General features: G+C 40.8%; 1 protein-coding gene across 1 annotated transcript in view; it reads right to left on the bottom strand.

Annotated features, from left to right (window-relative positions):
- Positions 1-564: 564 nt before the first annotated feature.
- Positions 565-21,961, bottom strand: part of hs3st3b1a (heparan sulfate (glucosamine) 3-O-sulfotransferase 3B1a) — a 29,691-nt gene continuing 8,294 nt past the window's right edge. The window contains exon 2 of the mRNA XM_056272632.1: positions 565-1,196. Within this exon, the coding sequence (XP_056128607.1) occupies positions 578-1,196 (619 nt within the window). The 3' untranslated portion in view covers positions 565-577. The remainder of the gene's footprint in view (positions 1,197-21,961) is intronic.

Consider the following 21,961-nt stretch of genomic DNA (forward strand, 5'->3'; position numbering starts at 1 on the left):
TGTCAAACCCATAAAATGGTAAAGGACTGTGAAGCTTTGGGGGTGTTGATGAACTCAATCTACTCCATATATGTTTTGATTATCCTTTTAAATCTGATCCGAATGAAATTCTCAGCTTTTTTGTTCAAAATGCTGTTTTTTTTTTTTTTTTAATGAAACTTACCCACATTCAGGTGTTGATAAAAAAAAGCATGAAGCTAGAATAAAAGGTTGTTGTTTTTTCAAAGCAGAGGGGCTGTTCTTTCTTTAGATATATTGCATTTCCAGATATTCATACAACAAAATATTTTGGGGGCCATAACATTTTTTCTGAAAATTAACAAATGCGGACGCTGGCGGAGAAAGAGTTAAATTCCTACGTCAAACAATCCTTCCCATTAGAAAAGACAAAATATCAAGCTTACAGATTTGACTGGAATGTAAAAAAGGTAGAAACTTGCAGTATGTACAACAACAGATAGGCAGCCAAGTGAGTATATTATTTTCAATAAATTATTATAAAATAGATCTATACTTTTTTTTTTTTTCTCAATTAATTGTTTTCCAAAAATGTGTTCTTAAAAAAAAAAAAAAAACTTCAGTCCCAGCCAAAGTCATGACCGGTCATGTGGTAGAACTTTTTGTTAAATGGCTTGTAGAAGTCTCGCAGTCTTTGAATCACATCTGGATGAATGTTTGGGTGCGTGCGGCCTTTAGTTTTGCCGAGGCAGTGCGGTTTGCTGTTGCTCTCGGGTCTTTTGAGGCACGGGAAGCCCTTGGCGGGGTTAAAGTGAAAGTGTTTGTGCGTGACCTCCCTCCTCAGGCCCAAGAAGTGCTGTACGCGGGCCATCTCCCCGGCCGGGTCGCTGATCAGACGCTCCCCGCTCACAAACAACAACTGGCTCATGGGGAAAAACTGCAGCCACTGATCCAGATGCCTGGCGTACATGCCGATCTGCACCGCGCTCCACGAGGTGTCTATTACATTGCCTGTGATGTTCCTAAAAGTCAAGCTCTCGAAAGACGGGATGTCAGGTTTCTTTGAGCGGGTCTGCGTGTAGTCCGAGATCGCCCGGGTTACTGGGTCTCTGACCACAACTATCAGCTTAGTGTCCTTACACATGGCGTGGATCCGGCCTGGAACCTCCTTGGTTACAAAGTAGCTCGGTGTCTTCTCCATAGTCAGCTGACCCTCCAGAGTTTTGGGCATTAGTTCCCTAGGAGCAGAGAGGCATGGGGTGAGTATCAAAGAAGGATTCATACTGACAGACACGACCGATATGAAAAACAGCAGGACTGTCATGGTACACACACACACACATCTCAGTCTATTGTACGGCTAAAGACCCAAAGCTCAAAGAAGACAGTCTCAGCATCAGAAGAGACACCCATGGATAGTTCAGGACCATCTGATGCATACAGAATTTTCAACTAAAAACATAACTTTTTATGTCTTGCCCGTCCATTTACACGATAACAGTGTGTACCATTATCGTCTCTGTGCAAACTACAAAAACGCAAATTTGTGAAAACGGTAAAATCATGAGTATTGTGTGTTCAGCCTATTAGGTGTGTAGTGTTTCTTTACAAAGTGACATCGCCAACTACTGGCCTGGCATGAATAACACAGCGGACTCTGTGTGAACGGGAATCGTATTGACAACGTTGTCGTCCGTACGCAAAACTTTTAAAAAATGTTTCCATTTCAGTACATTGTTGTCGTGTAAGTGTACCCTTACAGCATGTTCAAGGTATACACGTTGTAAGGACTGGGCCAGGGTGAATCTGAATAACTAAATACCATCGTGCTAAAATCCCAAAGCCTTTAGCCCCAAAAGGCCTGGAACTTGAAAAAACACACACAAACACACACACCACACACACACACACACACACCTCCCCCACAGCTGACACCCACACTCAGGACAGAGCGTGGTTTCCTGTAACGAGACACTTGTATGACTGACTTGGAATTTGATGTTCAAAGAGAAAGAAACTTCTTTTCTTTAAAAGACATTTAACCCGATATATTCGATGTGTTTTTATGTGTGTCCATTTGCCCATGTCACATTGTAATGACTATAATTTGTCCGTAACTTAAAAGTGAATTATAAATACCCTAGGTGTATTTTTAATGTAAATGTTTACCTATAACAGTCGTGTTTGATATCGTAAAAATGCCCTTGACTTGACTCAGCCAGATATATGTATGAACACACCGTAAAAGGTATGATTATGTGCATAACACATCTCTGCAGTAGAAATGACCCTTCCTAACACAGGTCATAATTTAATTAGACAAGCAGTCTGACAAGACAAAGAGAAATAAAACCCAAAGTCCCGCCTGTAAACTTCCAACCCTCTAATTGGCCAAGCCAACAGGAAGAGGCTGGATTTCTCATAGTGTGATAAATGACGCTTCTCCCCTGCGCTCGCTCTCTTCCTCCCGTGTCATGATGTAACGTCTCGCCTCCGGGCGAGCTCTTCGCCTTTCTTTTATTTGTTTCTAGTTTAGTTGTGTTTTTCATTTGTAGATAAGTCTCTGTGTTTAATTCCAATCGACGATTGAAAAGGAAACCCCGTGACCGTGACATATCTCTTCAGCAAATCCATCTACCAGGGACCTTTAAACGAGCGCGCGCTCTCTTTGAAGGAGAAACACGCGCACGGACCGAGAGACACACACGCTTCTTCAAAAGCCATGGAAAGATGCAACGTTAACTCCGCGTGATTTCCCCGTAGAGATCTTTATTCCCTTTTTGTTAGTCAAAGTTTTGTTTTCCGTAGCCGACTCAGTTCACTTCCACGAAGTGAAACGAACCTAGCCGAACTATTTCCCTTTGGAAATGTTACAACAAAGACTGTAAACCTCCGTTCAACACGCGCGCCACGCAGCCCACGTGACGCTTCCTCACACCCAAAGGACTCAGCTCACGCGGCCAGACAGGGCCGTACAGGAATGTTTCGGCACAGTCAGAGAGAAACCATAACATACGTTGATTGCAAGTATAAATCTCTTTATAGAGCTTCTAAGAAGTTTTAAGATGATGTTCCGTGTTGTAATCGGAGAGGTGAATGTCTTCCTGCCAATGAAATTCTCCCAATTTCTCTGTTCTCTCTCTCCCCATCCCCTTTCCTCTCTCTCTTACTCGCTCACGCGTGTACGTTATCCATTGTCCAAACTTTATGCATTTCTCGTTCATTGATGTCTTATTGTATTGTTCATTGTTGTCTATGTGTTTGTAAATACATATATCCCATGTAACCGTAGTAAATACATAAGTAGTCATGCCTTTATTAAATCCATTATATTCATTTTGATTGATGTTACTGTGTCTGCTCATACTCCAGGTCTCTGAAATGAATAGATCAAGCTACGGCTTTGCTTTATAAAATAAAAATACTTTTAAAGAGTATGTGTTTATAGGGCAGAAAACCCAGTTCTTCTGGCCAGAGAATTGCGTTTCCTGAAATCCTATGAAGTAAGATGATATGTGGGATTCCCCCAATATTAATCTGACAATTGAGCTAATTAAATTTTACCTGTCTGTAAAACGTGATCTATGCAATCAACTTGTAGTTAAAATGCAAGGATACACGTATGCATGCAGGTAAAGTGATAGATCCTCCCTTAGAGGGAGAGTAAATTCAATGTAAGATTGATCTAATCCAAACATGTATGAATAATTATTAATTACCAATTATTAATTAATTTATGCAAATTCCCCACGGATTAGATCCGCCCTGAATCCTTACAAATGGTGGAGAATGCGGGCACATTTTAAACTTGTTTTATGAGCAAAATCAGTTTTCAATCTATGTCTATATTGTGATTTAATATTGTACGTGCGCCTCGAGTGAGCGAACGCAATGCGAACTCACCGCTGCAAAATAATGTCTGACATTCCGTTTGCCATTGTTAATAACTAAAAGTAAACTGCAGTTCATAGTATTAAATTTGTCCCACAAAAAAAGAAACCTCTTTTGAACGACGACATTTTTAATGTTAAACTCCCCTGTCCGAACGATGTTCTTCTGTCAGGGTGAAGACAAGATTTAGTGAATCGATGCTCTTTCACTATTCTTAAAAAGGCCTTATTTTATAATCGTTAGATTAATGATAAAAACTCCTGGTTAAAACATTGACTTAGCTACTCAATTGTAAAAAACCGAAAAGCATATTATCACAAGTGCTATTTGATATATGCTTGGAGTCGAAAACAGATGAATAATTCCTGTTTTCTCTCGCACAACGCAGCGACGAATCCTGCTAGATGTGCTTGTAAAACATAGCACCGAGAAAAAAAATCCAACACTGAAAACATTTTTCAATCATAAAATGCTATTCGATAAATGTATGTGTGTCCGAACGACAGACGTGTAATTCCTGTTGTCCCTATGTGTGTGTGTAGGAAAAATCCTGCCACGCCGTTTTGTGAAATATAGAACCGGAAAGAAATCCGTCGATATTTAAATTCCGCACTATTTCAGATTGATGCAGCAATTGAGGCGTGTAATTCTTTGCACGTCCTCTGAGACAGTCACTTGTGAAAGCAGGCGGGTTGCAATGCTACTGCCAAACGCTAGGGCGCGCCCTTGAGTTTCCCAGTATCAGACGGCCTCCACGTCCTGACTTTACCCTCCATGAGCGCAATAGCGCCATCGTGTGGACACTAGCGGTAAAGCGTCTTTTCTTCAATTTTCTCTTCCCACAACTTCAAAGTTTACCAGTGAGATTTTGAACTCGTGTTTCTAACTTTCAATGCATGGCAATTTACAGCCTCGTTTACTAACATGATTTTCCCTGCCTTGACTGTGTGCACTTGTTTTGGATTTTGGTTCAAACCACATTTGAACTTAAAAAAATTTAAAATTATGTCTTAGCAGTTTCTGATGACCGCTCTGTTTTGAAATGGCTTTCTCCCAGTTGATCTTATGTTGGTTACTACCACTGACACCTCACTGTGGTCGTGATCATCAAATATAAGGCCAACCCTTAATTTCCTACACTTATTCAAATTTGGTTTGAAACAAACCGATTTCAAGGTTAATTTGAATTAAGTCTCATTGCCCGTTGGGAATTGTTTTATGGCTTTTTCTATATTTCCCTTTTCAAATTATTTTTAATAATTTTGATTTGATTTTATTACAACTGTCTCCTTGCTGTTCTAGAAGTTACTTAACATCTATGAATACGCTTGATTTGAATCGTATTTAAACCAGTTTGAATGCAATTTAAATCAAGTTCTCTGTCAGCCAGCTTGACCACTAAGAGGAAGTGGCCCAAAACCCTTTGTGGCCCAAACGCGCCACTACAGCCTGCTTCCTCCTGTGCTCTTCCTGCGGCTCTAAAACTCTCCTCCGAAGGGAGACTAGGTTATTCTGATAATTAACATTGTCATAATTCCCTTTGTTTTTACCATAATTTTAGTAAAGCCGTTGCCTTTGATTTTTCTAAAAAAAAAAAAAGACACTCAATTTGATTTAGATAAAAGAGCTTTAATTCACGTTGAGGTTCAATTGTTCTTCATCCTGTTTTGTGTTTGTAGGTAGAAATCTCTCTCGGGCTGTGGCAATTTGACAGTCAGCTCTGCTCGAGGTCCGGCGGGTGGTTCGTCTGATCTGCGTCACCAGCACTGACTGAGCACGGGTCTCGGACTTTCCTGTATCTTTCCCTTCGTGCGGCCCGCAACACGACATTACCAATTCGGCACCGCCGGTTGTGTTCCAGGTCAAGTTGCTTGAAAGGGCGCACCTAGGTACAGATGCACCGAAAGGCCCGGGACACTGCTGCCAAGTGTTTGGGGCGACAGAAGGACCAACCACGATGCTGACTTCGAGCGGAATGACCTCATTTCACCCCAGGCAAACTAGAAAAAGGTATTAAACCCATCCACTTAGTATTGGCCGCAGAATCTATGAATTCCCCCGGTCATTGAAGCGTGTGGCTCCCTTCTCCTCTCCGAGCCACAAACCGCAGGCTTAGGCCTCCTCTTCCCTTGTAACACTTCCTGTGTACTATTGACGCCATTTCATTACAGAACTTTCCATCTTTAATGGTTGCATGTTACTTCAAACTTTGCTATCTTGCCACTGCTCTTTTCTGTTGTGCTCTGTTCCTTTCAGTTCACCTAGAAGACAGAGCCTATCTGAGACAACAAGGAACGCTGAATAATAGTTTGACAAACCAAGCCGTTAGCATCAACAGGTGACCACTAAGCTACCGCCCTGTTAAATTTTATTCAGGCCCATACTGAACTACCTTAATTGTCCCACCGAATGATTTAACTGTCTGCATCAGTTAACCAAAATTTTCATACACGGCATAGCCCGTATTATAGCTCGTTAAACGTAGAACGAAATTGCACTGGTCTCTCTGCGTGTGTTGTGTTCCTCTCGCCCACAGTGAAGCCAGTTTGTTCCGGTCCCACAACCCGCTGGGACAACCTCGACACATGGCTGACGGCCATGACGGCTAACTTCCTGCCCGAGGACGCTAGTGACTCAGAGCCTCGAGCCAAGAGCATCGCAGACGTGGACAAGCTGACGGCGCACAAACCAAGCCAAAGCTCCCACGACAAAGACCGGTCAGACACGTCAACCTCACTTGCCAGCTCATCACACAGAACGTCTCCACGAAAGGAGCCGCATCGCCCTGGAGCACAAAGTTGCAACGCTAAGGATGCAAGCCGAGGATGACAACGACCCCTAGCTACAAGAAGGAAGTGGAAAGACTTCAAACCGCCCTGGCTAACCTTCATCGACACAGACCGAAGTGAATAGTCAGAGAAAAGAACCAGAGAGGAACTCGACGAGAAACTCCGACAAAGTGAAGCCTCTTGCAAAGAGCAGAGACCGAACTGAAAGAGACTCGAAAGCGCACGGCCTGCGAAAAACCCAAAAGAGGCCCGTGCGACCATCCACAAGCCCGTTCAACAGAGACAAGATCTCGAACACGAACTTGGCACCGATCACACAGAGTCGCCACACTCTGTTAGACTGCAGCATGACCTGAAAAGGGGAAACACACACCACAAGTTTCCCCTGACCGGTCCGCACATTTCAGCCAACGCACAAGAGCTGAAAAGGGGGGTGAAAAAGCCCGCCTTCCACACATCTCTGACAATCTACAGGACATTGATTTTTCACCTGCAGTCTCCAACCGGTGAACACACGTCACAGACACCCAGCAGCACAGACCTAGAAGAACCTGTGCTACCACCACCGGCTCCGAACGAGTTTGCTGTGGAACTTACAACGAACCTGTGACTGAGGACACAAGTTTCAAGAAACTTTCCCTCCAAAACCCGTTAGCCACCATAGTTCTTCTGCCCCCACGCAATGCCCACTCAACGATGCGTGAAGGTCCCCTCAGTAAGAATTCCTAAAACCCCAAATTCCTGAACTGCAAAACCAGAAGACACATTGCACGAACACCGTGCAAGACTCAGCTAAAAGGTCCTTGATCAACATCGGACATAAAACTTTTAAAAGTAGATGAAAGTGTGCTCAAAGAGTTGCAAGACTCTGCGTCTGTAAAATTAGAATTTTACTGATTTAAAGGAATCTTAGACGGACATGGAAGCCTCAACGGCCGACAGACTATGCACGACTCTTTTGAAACAAACGGTTTCTAGATGTTGAGTAAATCGGCACCGCTAAACATTAGGTTCCGTGACAGTGAAGAGTTACATAGAACACCAGCTCCAAATAGGGTATACGTTACCTTGACGCCAGAGTGTAGTAAAATCACCTGAGTTCTAAACTACCGTTAACCCACGGGCGTGCACTTGATCATCGCGATCCAACTAAAACAAAACGTGCAATACGTGTTTCGATCGCTGGCTTGTCTAAATGCCGATAAAACAATAGCTGGAATTGACATCTCTACTTCAAGTAAAAGAGCCTTAGATTCTCAACTGGTATCAGTAACTTCAGCATTAAAGCGTAAGTCTGTGTGAAAAAGGTATCATCTCAGCAGCTTGTAATCTGTACCGATATCCATTCCGCTTTGGTTAAAAGGAAATCCAAATCGCGGTATGACTAAAACCTGTTTCTGACAAAGAAAACTCAGAACAGTGTTATCTATGTAGACCCGGGTGATGCTCCCCTTTCTACGATGTAAAGGCCCTCAAAAAAAAAAAAAAAAAAAAAAATTTGTTGCTAGATTGATGTAATTCACCTAAATTTTGGCTGCATCTACAAGCAGAAAGCTACTAAGCGATCAAACCAAGTCACGTGCTGAAAAATCAGCATTTATGCACGAGAAGAAACGTAACTACATACGCTTAGACAAGCATTGACTTGCAGCAATTCTATTTCCTTACTTTGTAAACAAATAGAATAAGTCATGTAAAGTAAAGAGCAAAGTTCCATTAGTACAATTAGCAAATGCCAAAACACATCTGCAGTTTACTAAATGGAACATCAAGTTCTTGAAAAACAAAGTATAGGCGCCTCCTGTTAACCCGTTAAAACGTGTGTGATTCATGTAAAATGTACAGACATTCTTCAAGTACTGTTGAATTGTTCTGACATGCTCTGGTTCCCATGACAACAACTTGCCACAGGAAGTGTTAACTCGTAATGTCACTTTTGTAAACAAACCAGCCTGGGTGGCTAAGCTAAATCTAGCCTAGCATCCAGCTAACTTAACCTAGCTCCCGTACAGCATAGACTAAGCTAAATAACTTCCACAGTTAGCAGCTAGCATCATTTACTTGAACCCTTAATCACCGCCTGTGTTCCACAGGGCAAAGTATTCTAGAATACTTTCCTCAACACCAGTTAGGGTTTCTAATTATCCACTTTCCGTGTTTGCAATTCTTATTAGCTAAAGTTCACCTTCACTGGTTTAGGAATACTCCTTGCTAACCGTTGAAGACTAACTTCGCAGATCCCCTGTTAATTAAACTTAAGTTTAACTACATGTAAACTGCGTAACTAACTACAGAAGAATTTGTATAACCATAGGAAGTTTCATCTGCATGTTGACTAAACCTTTGGAGGGACACACACGATGTGGTTTTGAACATGCAACCGCTACAACCCACTATAAAGTGTTGATCAAAGCAAATCCAAAGTTTAGTCACTAATGCCACTGATTATTCTCGACTTCAGATCATTCCTGTGTTTGATCATTTTATTCCATTTTGCTTTCATTTTTATTTTATTTTCCTCATTAATTATTTCATTCCTTTGACCTTGATAATAATAGCAAGCAGCTATTCCCTGGTCTATTAGGTCATCTATATGATTTTAATTTTTTTTTTGGCCTCTCTTGTCCGAGTGTGGTTCCATCTCCTATAGGGCCCAGAAAGGAAACAGACCCTCTTATTTGTTATTTTGGCTTAATTTCAACCAGTGCACTCGTTTTGTGACCCTTCAACACCACTACTAGAGTCCTGAGGATTGACAATAAGCAGAATTTAAATAAGAAAGCACCATCGGAACCACACAACACTTAGCCTAACAGTCACAGCTAAGATAAGGACACAAGAGACACTTAGCTTTATGCTAAATGCTTAACGAACCTATTAAGCAGTAGTTCTGAACTTTTAGGGCCACGCATTAATCACTCACAACAAGTGTGCCAGAATGCCACAGAGCCCCTGCCTAACCGCTCATCAGTCACGACACCAGCCCAGACGCCAAGACTTCTGTAAAGCCTAATCAAAAAGGGGGTGGCACGAAAACTCTACCTAACCACCACCAGAGACATTGATTTGAGCCTTGAAGGCCTGCTAGACACTAGCTCGAACACCACGCTAATGTCAGCCCAACTCTCTGAAAGACTCAGTGCTACAGCTGAGCATCAAAACGAACTCTCAAGTCCCAAACATGTGAGCTGAACGTGCAATCCTACAGCCAAAACAACATTTGGCTCAAAACAGGTAGCTTCCGTTCACCCAGTGTACCGATCACGTACCCACTTCCGATTGGCCAAGTTCTGTTAAATCGCTTTGAGCCTTTAATAGACCCTAAACAACTGAATGTCTGAGCTAAAGTTCAAAAACCCCTCCCCCTCCAGTCACACAGGTCAAGAGAACCTAACTGGCAGGTCACAGAGGTCACAAGAACTCCCTCAGCCAGCCATAAAGGCACAGCCTCAGCACCAAATGGAGATGTGAACTTGCTACCCTGCACCTTTCAGCTCACCAAAGACTGTGACTAACCAAATGAACTTTGAGACAACCACCTCTCTACCCCTCCAACCACCCACGACCGCCGTCTGCACCCACCGACAACCGGTGCCTTCAGCCAACCTGCGTCGACAAGCACATGCTGCGTGCACTAAACAACATTCAGCGTTCTGCACCTGATGCCATCACCGCGCCACAGCTTGTGATGCCACAGTGCAAAAGGGGGGTAATGCCAATGTATGCCGCTGCACGCCGCAGCACCAGAGACACTTTTTCCTCCCTTTCTCTCTTTCTCTCTCCCTTTCACTTTTACCAGGATGCTGCTGTGCCTCCAGCCAACCAGAGGGCAACCGCACTCGGACATCTCACCAGGTCTGGCACCAGGACTCCTTTTCTGCCGGACCCGCACTCAGAAAGTGAATGTGCCACCTGATCCTTACAACGCCTACAGAACACACTACCCCAGCGTAACAACACAATACAGCTGGGTAGGTGCCGATGGACAAAGGACTCCCGCACTCACGCTGAGACCGTGGTTGAACACATGCTCAAGCAACTTGAGAAAATGACTGTCACGAGCACTCACAACAGAGTGCATCCCTGCAGACCATCGACAAGACACTAAAGGGAACTGTGGTAACTTTAAACACTCACAGCGTTGAACCCCATGCACTCCAACACTCACTCCATGAAACAGCTGTTTACTGTCTTCCAGAATGACTTTGCCCAAACTCAGCTGATAACAGCCCTGATGACAAACCTGCTGCAGGGGGTGAACTCCTCCATCGACAGCCTCGCCAGGGGTAGAATTCCACCGCACCTGATACCCTTAAGCCTCGTGAAAACCGTGCTGGCGTCCGCCATCACCACGCCAACTGACTCTTTACAAATACACCTTTCCTACTCTCTGGGTAGTGCCATCCCTCTCTGCGTCGACTACAAGCAGAGAAGGGGGGGGGGGGCTTTCTCTCGAACTTGCCCATCATAGAGTCAAGCCGAATCTACCGGCTCAAGAACATTGTCAAGGTCAGATTTTGAAAAATAACATTCACATCAAGATCCACACGCCGGACGGGGTTGACTGCAACGACAGCAACACAAAGCCGTCCTAAGCTCCGAACCCGTACGTGTGCACATTGACCAAAGAAATTCACTATCTCTGCCCTAACAAGCCTTTCCTCAGAGACAACACTGACGGAATCTGCGGGCTGCAGATCAGCGACACCCGCTGCCCTGCCGAAGCCAAGCTACGCACTCAAGGCATCAAGACCCAAGCAGAGAGTGTAAGTGACAGGCGGCTCGCTAACACTCCTGTGCGCACAGCTGCACTCACTTACGACCAGAATGACACTGACACCTGTGTCACCTCGCTCCACTAGAGCCTGTGAATCCAAGCACCGGAAAGTGCCATCCTTCACCTTGACGACCTGGCATGATACCATCTTCCATGCAAAGAGTACAAATTAAAACTGGAAATCCCATCCTTCTCCAGGTACCACACTTTCACCCTAACTCCAGAACGGGAGTTGTGGTTTGCGAAAGGGGGGGTGATCCCAGCTAATTGACATTGCTCCTATCGACACAGCTCTCCAAGCTGTGTCTCTACTACCCATTCTGACTACCTCACCTGTTGTCCAAGCCTGGACCGCAGACGACACTGCACGGTGTACCTCTATGGTAGTCAGACACACCCTGACACTGGGCTTGACCTTCATCCTATACAGGAGACTCAACGAGATACAAACATTTTCAGCCAAGCTCACGAAAGGTTTCGGACGAAACCCGCAAAAAGGGGGTGCCAAGTCAGAGACCAGGCCAGAGGCAGCTTCGAACCTCATAGAGCTGAATCCTCAGCCCTAATAACCACCTGCTGCATGAGTCATGATTCACCTGCCATCCGTCCATTGTGATGATTGTTGTCCGATTAAGTCCACACAGGGACTTCATCAGACAAAAAGGGGGACTGTAAGGACTGGGCCAGGGTGAATCTGAATAACTAAATACCATCGTGCTAAAATCCCAAAGCCTTTAGCCCCAAAAGGCCTGGAACTTGAAAAAACACACACAAACACACACACCACACACACACACACACACACCTCCCCCACAGCTGACACCCACACTCAGGACAGAGCGTGGTTTCCTGTAACGAGACACTTGTATGACTGACTTGGAATTTGATGTTCAAAGAGAAAGAAACTTCTTTTCTTTAAAAGACATTTAACCCGATATATTCGATGTGTTTTTATGTGTGTCCATTTGCCCATGTCACATTGTAATGACTATAATTTGTCCGTAACTTAAAAGTGAATTATAAATACCCTAGGTGTATTTTTAATGTAAATGTTTACCTATAACAGTCGTGTTTGATATCGTAAAAATGCCCTTGACTTGACTCAGCCAGATATATGTATGAACACACCGTAAAAGGTATGATTATGTGCATAACACATCTCTGCAGTAGAAATGACCCTTCCTAACACAGGTCATAATTTAATTAGACAAGCAGTCTGACAAGACAAAGAGAAATAAAACCCAAAGTCCCGCCTGTAAACTTCCAACCCTCTAATTGGCCAAGCCAACAGGAAGAGGCTGGATTTCTCATAGTGTGATAAATGACGCTTCTCCCCTGCGCTCGCTCTCTTCCTCCCGTGTCATGATGTAACGTCTCGCCTCCGGGCGAGCTCTTCGCCTTTCTTTTATTTGTTTCTAGTTTAGTTGTGTTTTTCATTTGTAGATAAGTCTCTGTGTTTAATTCCAATCGACGATTGAAAAGGAAACCCCGTGACCGTGACATATCTCTTCAGCAAATCCATCTACCAGGGACCTTTAAACGAGCGCGCGCTCTCTTTGAAGGAGAAACACGCGCACGGACCGAGAGACACACACGCTTCTTCAAAAGCCATGGAAAGATGCAACGTTAACTCCGCGTGATTTCCCCGTAGAGATCTTTATTCCCTTTTTGTTAGTCAAAGTTTTGTTTTCCGTAGCCGACTCAGTTCACTTCCACGAAGTGAAACGAACCTAGCCGAACTATTTCCCTTTGGAAATGTTACAACAAAGACTGTAAACCTCCGTTCAACACGCGCGCCACGCAGCCCACGTGACGCTTCCTCACACCCAAAGGACTCAGCTCACGCGGCCAGACAGGGCCGTACAGGAATGTTTCGGCACAGTCAGAGAGAAACCATAACATACGTTGATTGCAAGTATAAATCTCTTTATAGAGCTTCTAAGAAGTTTTAAGATGATGTTCCGTGTTGTAATCGGAGAGGTGAATGTCTTCCTGCCAATGAAATTCTCCCAATTTCTCTGTTCTCTCTCTCCCCATCCCCTTTCCTCTCTCTCTTACTCGCTCACGCGTGTACGTTATCCATTGTCCAAACTTTATGCATTTCTCGTTCATTGATGTCTTATTGTATTGTTCATTGTTGTCTATGTGTTTGTAAATACATATATCCCATGTAACCGTAGTAAATACATAAGTAGTCATGCCTTTATTAAATCCATTATATTCATTTTGATTGATGTTACTGTGTCTGCTCATACTCCAGGTCTCTGAAATGAATAGATCAAGCTACGGCTTTGCTTTATAAAATAAAAATACTTTTAAAGAGTATGTGTTTATAGGGCAGAAAACCCAGTTCTTCTGGCCAGAGAATTGCGTTTCCTGAAATCCTATGAAGTAAGATGATATGTGGGATTCCCCCAATATTAATCTGACAATTGAGCTAATTAAATTTTACCTGTCTGTAAAACGTGATCTATGCAATCAACTTGTAGTTAAAATGCAAGGATACACGTATGCATGCAGGTAAAGTGATAGATCCTCCCTTAGAGGGAGAGTAAATTCAATGTAAGATTGATCTAATCCAAACATGTATGAATAATTATTAATTACCAATTATTAATTAATTTATGCAAATTCCCCACGGATTAGATCCGCCCTGAATCCTTACAACGTTATCAACAGGAATTAAACCCATTTGATGATATTAAACAACACACTCTATCATTTGAGCTACTGTAATGAGAGTGTTTGGAATACAGCTCCAATGTGCTTTTTGGGGAAGAAAAGAATTTGGCCATTTGTGCCACCAAATCTTTAGTTTGAACACTTACTTTAGAAACAAACAAATGCAATATTATGCAATATAGTACACCTGTTTATCACTAAAATAAATATGTATTATATGTGCTTAATGCAATATTTTTTAACATGGTGCTTTGGAATAATATTTGTGAAAAGCAATTTACAGTGAATCTAAATTGAAATAATAAAATATCTTAAACAGCGTTCTAACAGTAGTTAAAAATGTAATATATTTTTTTAAATATTTACTTAATTTTGCAAACATCTTGACTTAATAATATACACTTTATCACATATTATAATAAATGGGTACATTTTAGAAAGGCAATACTGCAAGCTCCAAACTGACTGATTGGCTTTTTTTTCAGTAAATTATGCAGAATTAAAAGCATCTAACCACAAACCCTTACCATAACCGTAGCCCTACAGTACATGTAGTTAATTAATAATACTCAATATTTTCGTTACAAAATTACATTGTATAACAACATCACCTTAAAAAAAATAAAGTGTAACCATATTAACAGGGTGCTTTGGAAAAATATGTATTGTGAAAAGCGATTTACAGATAAAACTAAATTTAATTATATTGTTTTTCATGTTTATATATATAACAGCATTCCAACACAGGGTTAAAAACAATATATATATATATATATATATATATATATATATATATATATACTGTAATTTGCGTTGGTTTCAGTACAGTAACAATATAAAAGCCAGTTAATAAAAGCCCCCCCCCCCCCCCCATCACATCATATAAATGGGTTCATGAAACATTGTAGCTGCATTTCAGAAAAGAGGATCATCATTTTTGCGATGGTTAGCAAGTTTGAACTCCTCTGGGTCTGATGCCCTCTTCTGTCAACACGGGAAGTTTATGGCCAGAATAAGTTGCAAATTGGACCAGACTTCATATTATTAGACTACAAAGAAGACAGCAAAGTAGACTGGACCAAAAGCTGTTGGGCTAATATATAGAAAGTCACATTTTCAGATTGATAACCAACCACGAGTTAATCTGTGAGTTATAGTGACTGGATCAGTCTGCATTATGAAGTTTTATTGAGCACACAGAAGAACAGACAACCATCTCCTTATACTCCACTTAATCCCTCTTACAGTCTTAAAATAATCCTTCTCTGTGACATCACACCTATCTCTCAATACAGATCACTAAATAAATCACACAAAGGCTCGGACATGTGCATAAATGATGCAGCATACTCCCTTTTCCCCTGTGTTTTATTTCACACTAGTTTTTCGCTTATGGATGTAGATTTAATTTCACTCCCATGATACCTGAATCAGCAGTATCAGGCCAGCAGCTGTAATTGGCAAATTAGTCTTTTAACTCTAGCTAGCAAGGGGAACTAGGTCAAGTGAGGTTTATGCAAGACCAGACACATGCACGATAATAAACAAACTCAGGTCAATGCAGGGTCAGGAAAGGTTGACCGAGGACAAGATATCAGCGCTATCACATATGACTATGACAAGGTGTTGTTTTTTTAAAGGGGTAATATCACGAGGAATCAAATTTCCCTTGATTTATTTCACTGTAAAAAAATATTTATTATTGGTTTAACTTAAAAAGGTACCTAACCTGGTTGCCTTAAAATTTTTAGTTTATTGACTTTTTTTGTTTTGTTATACAATGAAGGAGATTGGTTTAATCAACAGAAACTCAAAATATTATGTTATCTGAACCACATAAATCAATTAAGTTGATTTGACAAAAAAAAGTGTTGTGATAAATCATGAAAATATTTGAAAACTATTTAAACATTGTAACTAGCAGACTTCAATTTTTTTACTTTTATTCAGCAAGGAGAGTAAAGACATTTATGTTACAGATTTTTATTTAAATTCGATTTAAATAAATGTTGATCTTTCAGACTTTCTATTCAGCAAAGATTCCTGAAAAAAATTACAGTTTGCACAACTGTTTTCAACATCGATAATAATAATAATAATAAATGTTTCTTGAGCATCAAATCATCATATTAGAATGATTTCTGAAGGATCATCCTGAAGACATGATGTAATGATGTAATGAATTTTTTAGAAATGATGCTGAAAATTCAGCTTTGCCATTACAGGAATAAATTAATATATATATAGGGGGTAACAGTTTAGGACCCAAGGACCAGATGTTTGAAAGAAGAACCGGAGTCAGAATTATAATAAATTGAAGAACAGTTTTAGTGAAGATAGTTTGGAGTTTCATCAGCAGAAGACAGCTTCAAGACTCACACAGGAGTTTGTAGGCCACCCCCCTTACAATTACAGAGATCACAGCAGTTACACCCTTCACCAAGGTCTAAGCTACGTCCTTGCTTCAGGTTGCACTTTCTGATTGGCTAAGAAATAGATAAACATAGTAATTTTCCACACATATACAGACGGAAGCATATCTCCATCGATTAGGCAGCTGACACTCGGACCCTGAAGTTAGGCATGCCGTGACCTTCCAGTTCTCAGATTTGTGTTGCTGGGCGGTCATTACAGAAAAGTCATTCAACTCATTTGATATTTAGAAGGAAAAATATTGATTAATACCATGATTATAATCGCTCATTATATATACTGTACATTGAAGCAGCAGTGGATTCCAATCCCCCCCTTCTATATATATATTCAACTATTTAAAAATAAAAAAGAGTTATTTTGAATTTTAATAATATTTCAGAATATTACTGGGGTTTTTTCTGTATTTTTGATCAAATACATGTAGATTTGGTAGGCATTAGAGATTTCTTTCAAAAAACTAAAACAAAATCACACCAACTTTTGAGTGGTAAGTAGTATTGAAGGGCAGCAAATGTGCTGCAAAGTTAAGACAAAACATAAATAAATGAAAATAATGTAGCATATAACCTCTGTAAACTCTTTCAAATGCAATGAGGGTGTTTTAAAGTCTTAAAGGCAGAGCAGCAAAAAAGTCCAGTTTAATTATATGGATAAGAAAATGGGTAGATGTTCATAAAATATAATATGACAATTTATGTTTATACAGTTTGGACAAGCCTATCAACTATTCCTCCTGAAACAACATTAGTTTTATCTAAAGCCATTTATAGTTTGCCAGTGAGAAGATTTTTGACAGTGACAGATGTTTGAAAATAAAATTAGTCGTCGAGCTGAAAATGTTGCTGTAACGATTACGCCTGTTAATGGGGTATTTATATATAGACGTATTACTAGGCAAAGACTGTAGTCTTAACCTCTACTTCAAGACAAAGTTCAAAAGATAATATCTAAGCAATTAATGGCATGAAGTGTGGAGGTGTGGAAAGGGTTTATACTGTAAGAGGAGAAGAAAGACGCATTGGTTCCTCAGTGCTTTGAGGAGTCGGGGGATGAAGGGCTAATCCTGTCTGGGGGATTGCAGTGGGCCGAGCTCATTAACCAAAAAAAAAAAAAAAAACACTCATGCAGTGCATATTATGTAATCTTAGAAACCTCACTATTTCTCTTTGGACTCTCATCAGTAATAAGGGATGTGAAAAAAAAAAAAAACTAATGAGACATAGCCACATATTGAGGGGGATGGGATGGCTCTGTATCTCTGCAATTACGTTCACAGTCCCTTAGATACACAAGCAGAGTCTTTTGCAGTGGCCCACAGGGATACAAAACACAACTGATCAAACTTTCCACCTTGTCCCCAAGCAAACAAGACTCGAATCAGAGCCACATGCATTATTCATACAAGCAGACAGACACAAACGTGGAATCCGGAAACATAAGTGCTTTTGCAATTTGTTTTTCTCAACAGATTGCGCAGCCCAGAAGCATTGGCTCCCCAAACATCTTAATCCAGCATGCTGTCTCACAGACAAAACTCATTATTAGACAAAGGGACCATCAAAACAAAGTGAAACCTAACTTTATCCTTATAACACATTCTGTAGACCATAGGCGTCGATTTCGGTGGGGACGGTGGGTACGCGTCCCCACCAGATTTCGTCATGAGTCATTTTGTACCCACCACTCTTGGAAACATTGAGGTACGGATGTACCTAATACAAATAAAACATCTCCAGTTAACTAGCAGAGCATTCATTTAGTCCGCTCTTAAATAAGAGATCTAGCGCTAAAATGTTTTGTTTTTTAACTCAAGCTGAGCGCTCGTGTCCGCTGCTATCAGTGTCGTGGATACAGTGTTCTCTTTGGCTCGCGCACAGTTTTCACTCGGACGCGCACTTCAATCTATCGCCGTTGCGGAGAGACTCTCTATATATTCATTCCGGTGAAATTACAAAATAAAATGCACACAAACGTGTCCCTGGCTGCTTGATATAGACTGTAACCACTGATGAACGTATTCAGTTTTGAGAGAAAAAAAAACTATACCGAGGGCGGATTAGAACCCGTAACCTCTGACACGCTTGGCAAAAGATCTACCACTAGACCATTTCAGAACTCAAACAAAAATTTGCGGATTGATGCATTTATTTACGGGTTAAACAGGCTGCAGAGTTTGTACCCAGCACTTTTGAAAATGCACTTCTGAATGCGTCTCTGTCCCCACCACATTTCAAACCAAACTGACGCCCATGCTGTAGACTATAAGTTGATATGTAGTTGCAAAGTTACTAGAATGTCTGTTGGAGGACCATCACAATAAAGAGTTGGCAGATATTAAGCAGAGAGTCTATTAATACTCTAATGAGAAGAAGTTGACATGAAGTTGCAAACTTACTTAGTCAGTAGAATGTCTGTTGGGGAGCATCGCAATAAAGAGTTACCTAAAGTTTGCGGCGGTTCAACAAGCAAAAATATGCATGATTAGTAAAAAAGAAAATTAATAAATGGGTGCAGAGTGAAGCTAGATTTTACATTATGTAAGTTGTGCTTGCCTTGTGAAAAAGAAGGTATATTAATCAATCACTGTTTTAATCAATTCATTTTGGGTAAGTAAGTACTAATAAAGTTCAAGTATATTTTCTAAGTATACTTTAAGCAAGGATACTAGAGCTGCACGATTCTGGATAAATTGAGAATCACTGGAAAAATCAGCATTTTTGAACAAATGTTGTGAACGATGTAATCGATGTAATTGTTATTTGAAGCACAATGTTACTTTCTAAAGATGATTTGCTATATTTTGAGCATCGGTGTTTTTATCAGAACTATAAACTTTTATCCCAGTATTTCTGTGACAATATGAATATTTGGTTAAAACAAAACTGTTTGTGAAGCGGTTTCTAAGTGTTCATGATAACTGCTCTCTCTGGATCAGATTTGAATGTTTCGGTGTGATTTTGTCAAAGGTTTAAAGGGACACAGGCATTTAGGAATGAGATCGCGTGGGTGTTTGAATCGAGATCACGATCTTTTGTTGATTTATTGTGCAGCTCTAATTAGTATAAAGTAAAAGTAGTACTGTAAAAAAATTGCTGTAGTTATGCAGCTGTTTGCCAGTAACTTACTGTAGATTTAAATTGATGTATATTTACTGGCAACAGTTTGTTCAAAGTTAAATGAACATTAAACATTAACAAGTCTTTGTCTTTACAGAATAAAACTATAAAATAACAATCTAATGCAAAGCATTCTGGGAACCAGAAATCTTCATCAACCTTTTTCTGTTTTTTTTTCCTTCAGATTTTGGTTCCCATTAATGCTTTGCATGAGGCTGTTATTTTAGTTTTATTCTGTAAAGATAAAGACTTGTTAATGTTTAATGTTCATTTAACTTTGAACAAACTGTTGCCAGTAAATAACATCAATTTAAAACTACAGTAAGTTACTGGCAAGCAGCTGCCAGTAATACTGTAATTTCTACAGATTTTTTTACAGTGTTAAGTATAAAATACTTTTTCAATTTCAATTTACTAGTATAGCATACTTTTTCTTAGGACTAAATTGGCCCACTCTTTATTTTATAAAAGTATACTTTTAAGTGTACTTCAAGTGTAACAACAGTAAACTTCGAGTACACAACACAAGTTTTTCTTCAGTATTACAACTATTCTACAAGTGAACTCATAGATATACTTTTAGTTTACTAGTTAAATACTTCTAGTCCACTTTTTAGTTTATGAATGTGCAGCCTGTTCTCACGTAAATGCGTCTCTATAGCACGCATTGTGTATTATCGTGCAAATTTATACGCGAAAATGAGTTTTTACGTGCATTTGATACGCAGTTTTCGCGTGCATTTGATACGCAGTTCATTTGCGTGTAATACACACGCACCCCACACCACTAATTCTACCCAAACGTATAATACACACGCACCCCACACCACTACTAAACCTACCCTAACCAACCCATGCGTATCCTATGCACGTAAAAACTAATTTTCGCGTATAAATTACACGATAAACACACTGTGTGCTATAGAGACGCATTTAGTGCGATCGGGTTGGAATGTGCACATGTATACTCTCAGTAAACTACTGGTTACAAGTGATGGCTATTTTTAATGAATTAAATATTTGAGACCTTCCATCAATGTTTACTGCATCTCTGCGAAAAGTGTGAAAAGAGTAATATCACATCTCTCCTCAACAAATCACAAGATTTGAGCAACCATTCACATCCTTAGCACATGGTTTTGAAAAACTCATAACACTAAAGCAATAGTAATGATGTTTGCTTAAGCAAGCTCTACTAATAAATGAGTAAACATGGATTTTAGCAAGCCAACCCTGAAGCCAGGAACAGTCAAGAGAAAACAGAGACTTCTGCTCACAGGCCGGCATAATAAAGTCTTTACTAGGCCACAGTTTAAGATTAAACTGCACTCTTGGACGGGCAGAGAAATAAAGCTCTGCAGCGCCACAGGGTTAAATTAGAGAGCCTGTTGTGTTAGATGGTGGTTATTACCTTGTTTTGTCTAGAGGGAAGTGAGTTGTGTCTTCTCTGGGGCATGTTTTTGAAGAGCTCTCTGTAAACCTGTGTTTACATTATCTGTTATCAGGTAGCGCGTTCAAAGGCTGGTGTTTATGCCTTTTAAAGTCTCTGTGCTGTTTGAAGTTCACTCGGGATAGTTTGAGATGCTGAGAAGATGGTCGTCATATAACAGCACTTTGCAGCAGGGAACTGAGAAGTGGTGGAATGCAGCGACTTCAAATAATCTGAGAGAGTTTCTATGGGACACGTTCCAGACCCCGTATCAAAGCTAAAGCTGGGGGGCTGTGGGTCCTTTCATGACTAAAGTATGACGTCTTATCATTTGTGCGCTCTCACAAACTCAGATTTTCGAGTATTTCTGTCTGTGGATAAAACAGTATTTCATCATTTATTTTTGTATGCAGATAAAAGACAAAAATAGGGAAAATAAAATAATTTTACTTCTACTCTGGAAATCTGTGAGACGCATGGGTTTTGCATTCTTGTTAGCATGCCTGCCTCTCACATCAGAAACGCCGTCTCGGAGCAGTGCAAGTAGAACCGGAAGGGTTACATTGGTGCCGTGACCCGGATGGGAGTGAGGTTTAGGGGGGTGAGTGTAACGGATGCCCTCTAGTAAGAGCTGTGCAGGTAAACCTAACTCCCCAGGCCTCAAGAGATGCACTAGCGACTGACTCTAGAGGTTTAGCGTCCTTGTTAGCGCACCCACCTCCCATGCTGGAAACACTGATTCCTGCTCGTCGCGGTGCGAGTACCGAAGGGGTTACACGTATTTATCATTGTTTTGTTTTTTATTCATGTGCCCCTGTAAACTTTAATCAAAATATCTGTCCCTCCTCTCGCAGCGACATGTCTTCTATTCTCTCACTTAATG

This window comes from Rhinichthys klamathensis, unplaced genomic scaffold, assembly GCF_029890125.1.
Source record: "Rhinichthys klamathensis goyatoka isolate OS25496 unplaced genomic scaffold, OSU_Roscu_1.1 h1tg000015l_1, whole genome shotgun sequence".
Taxonomy (NCBI): Eukaryota; Metazoa; Chordata; class Actinopteri; order Cypriniformes; family Leuciscidae; genus Rhinichthys; species Rhinichthys klamathensis.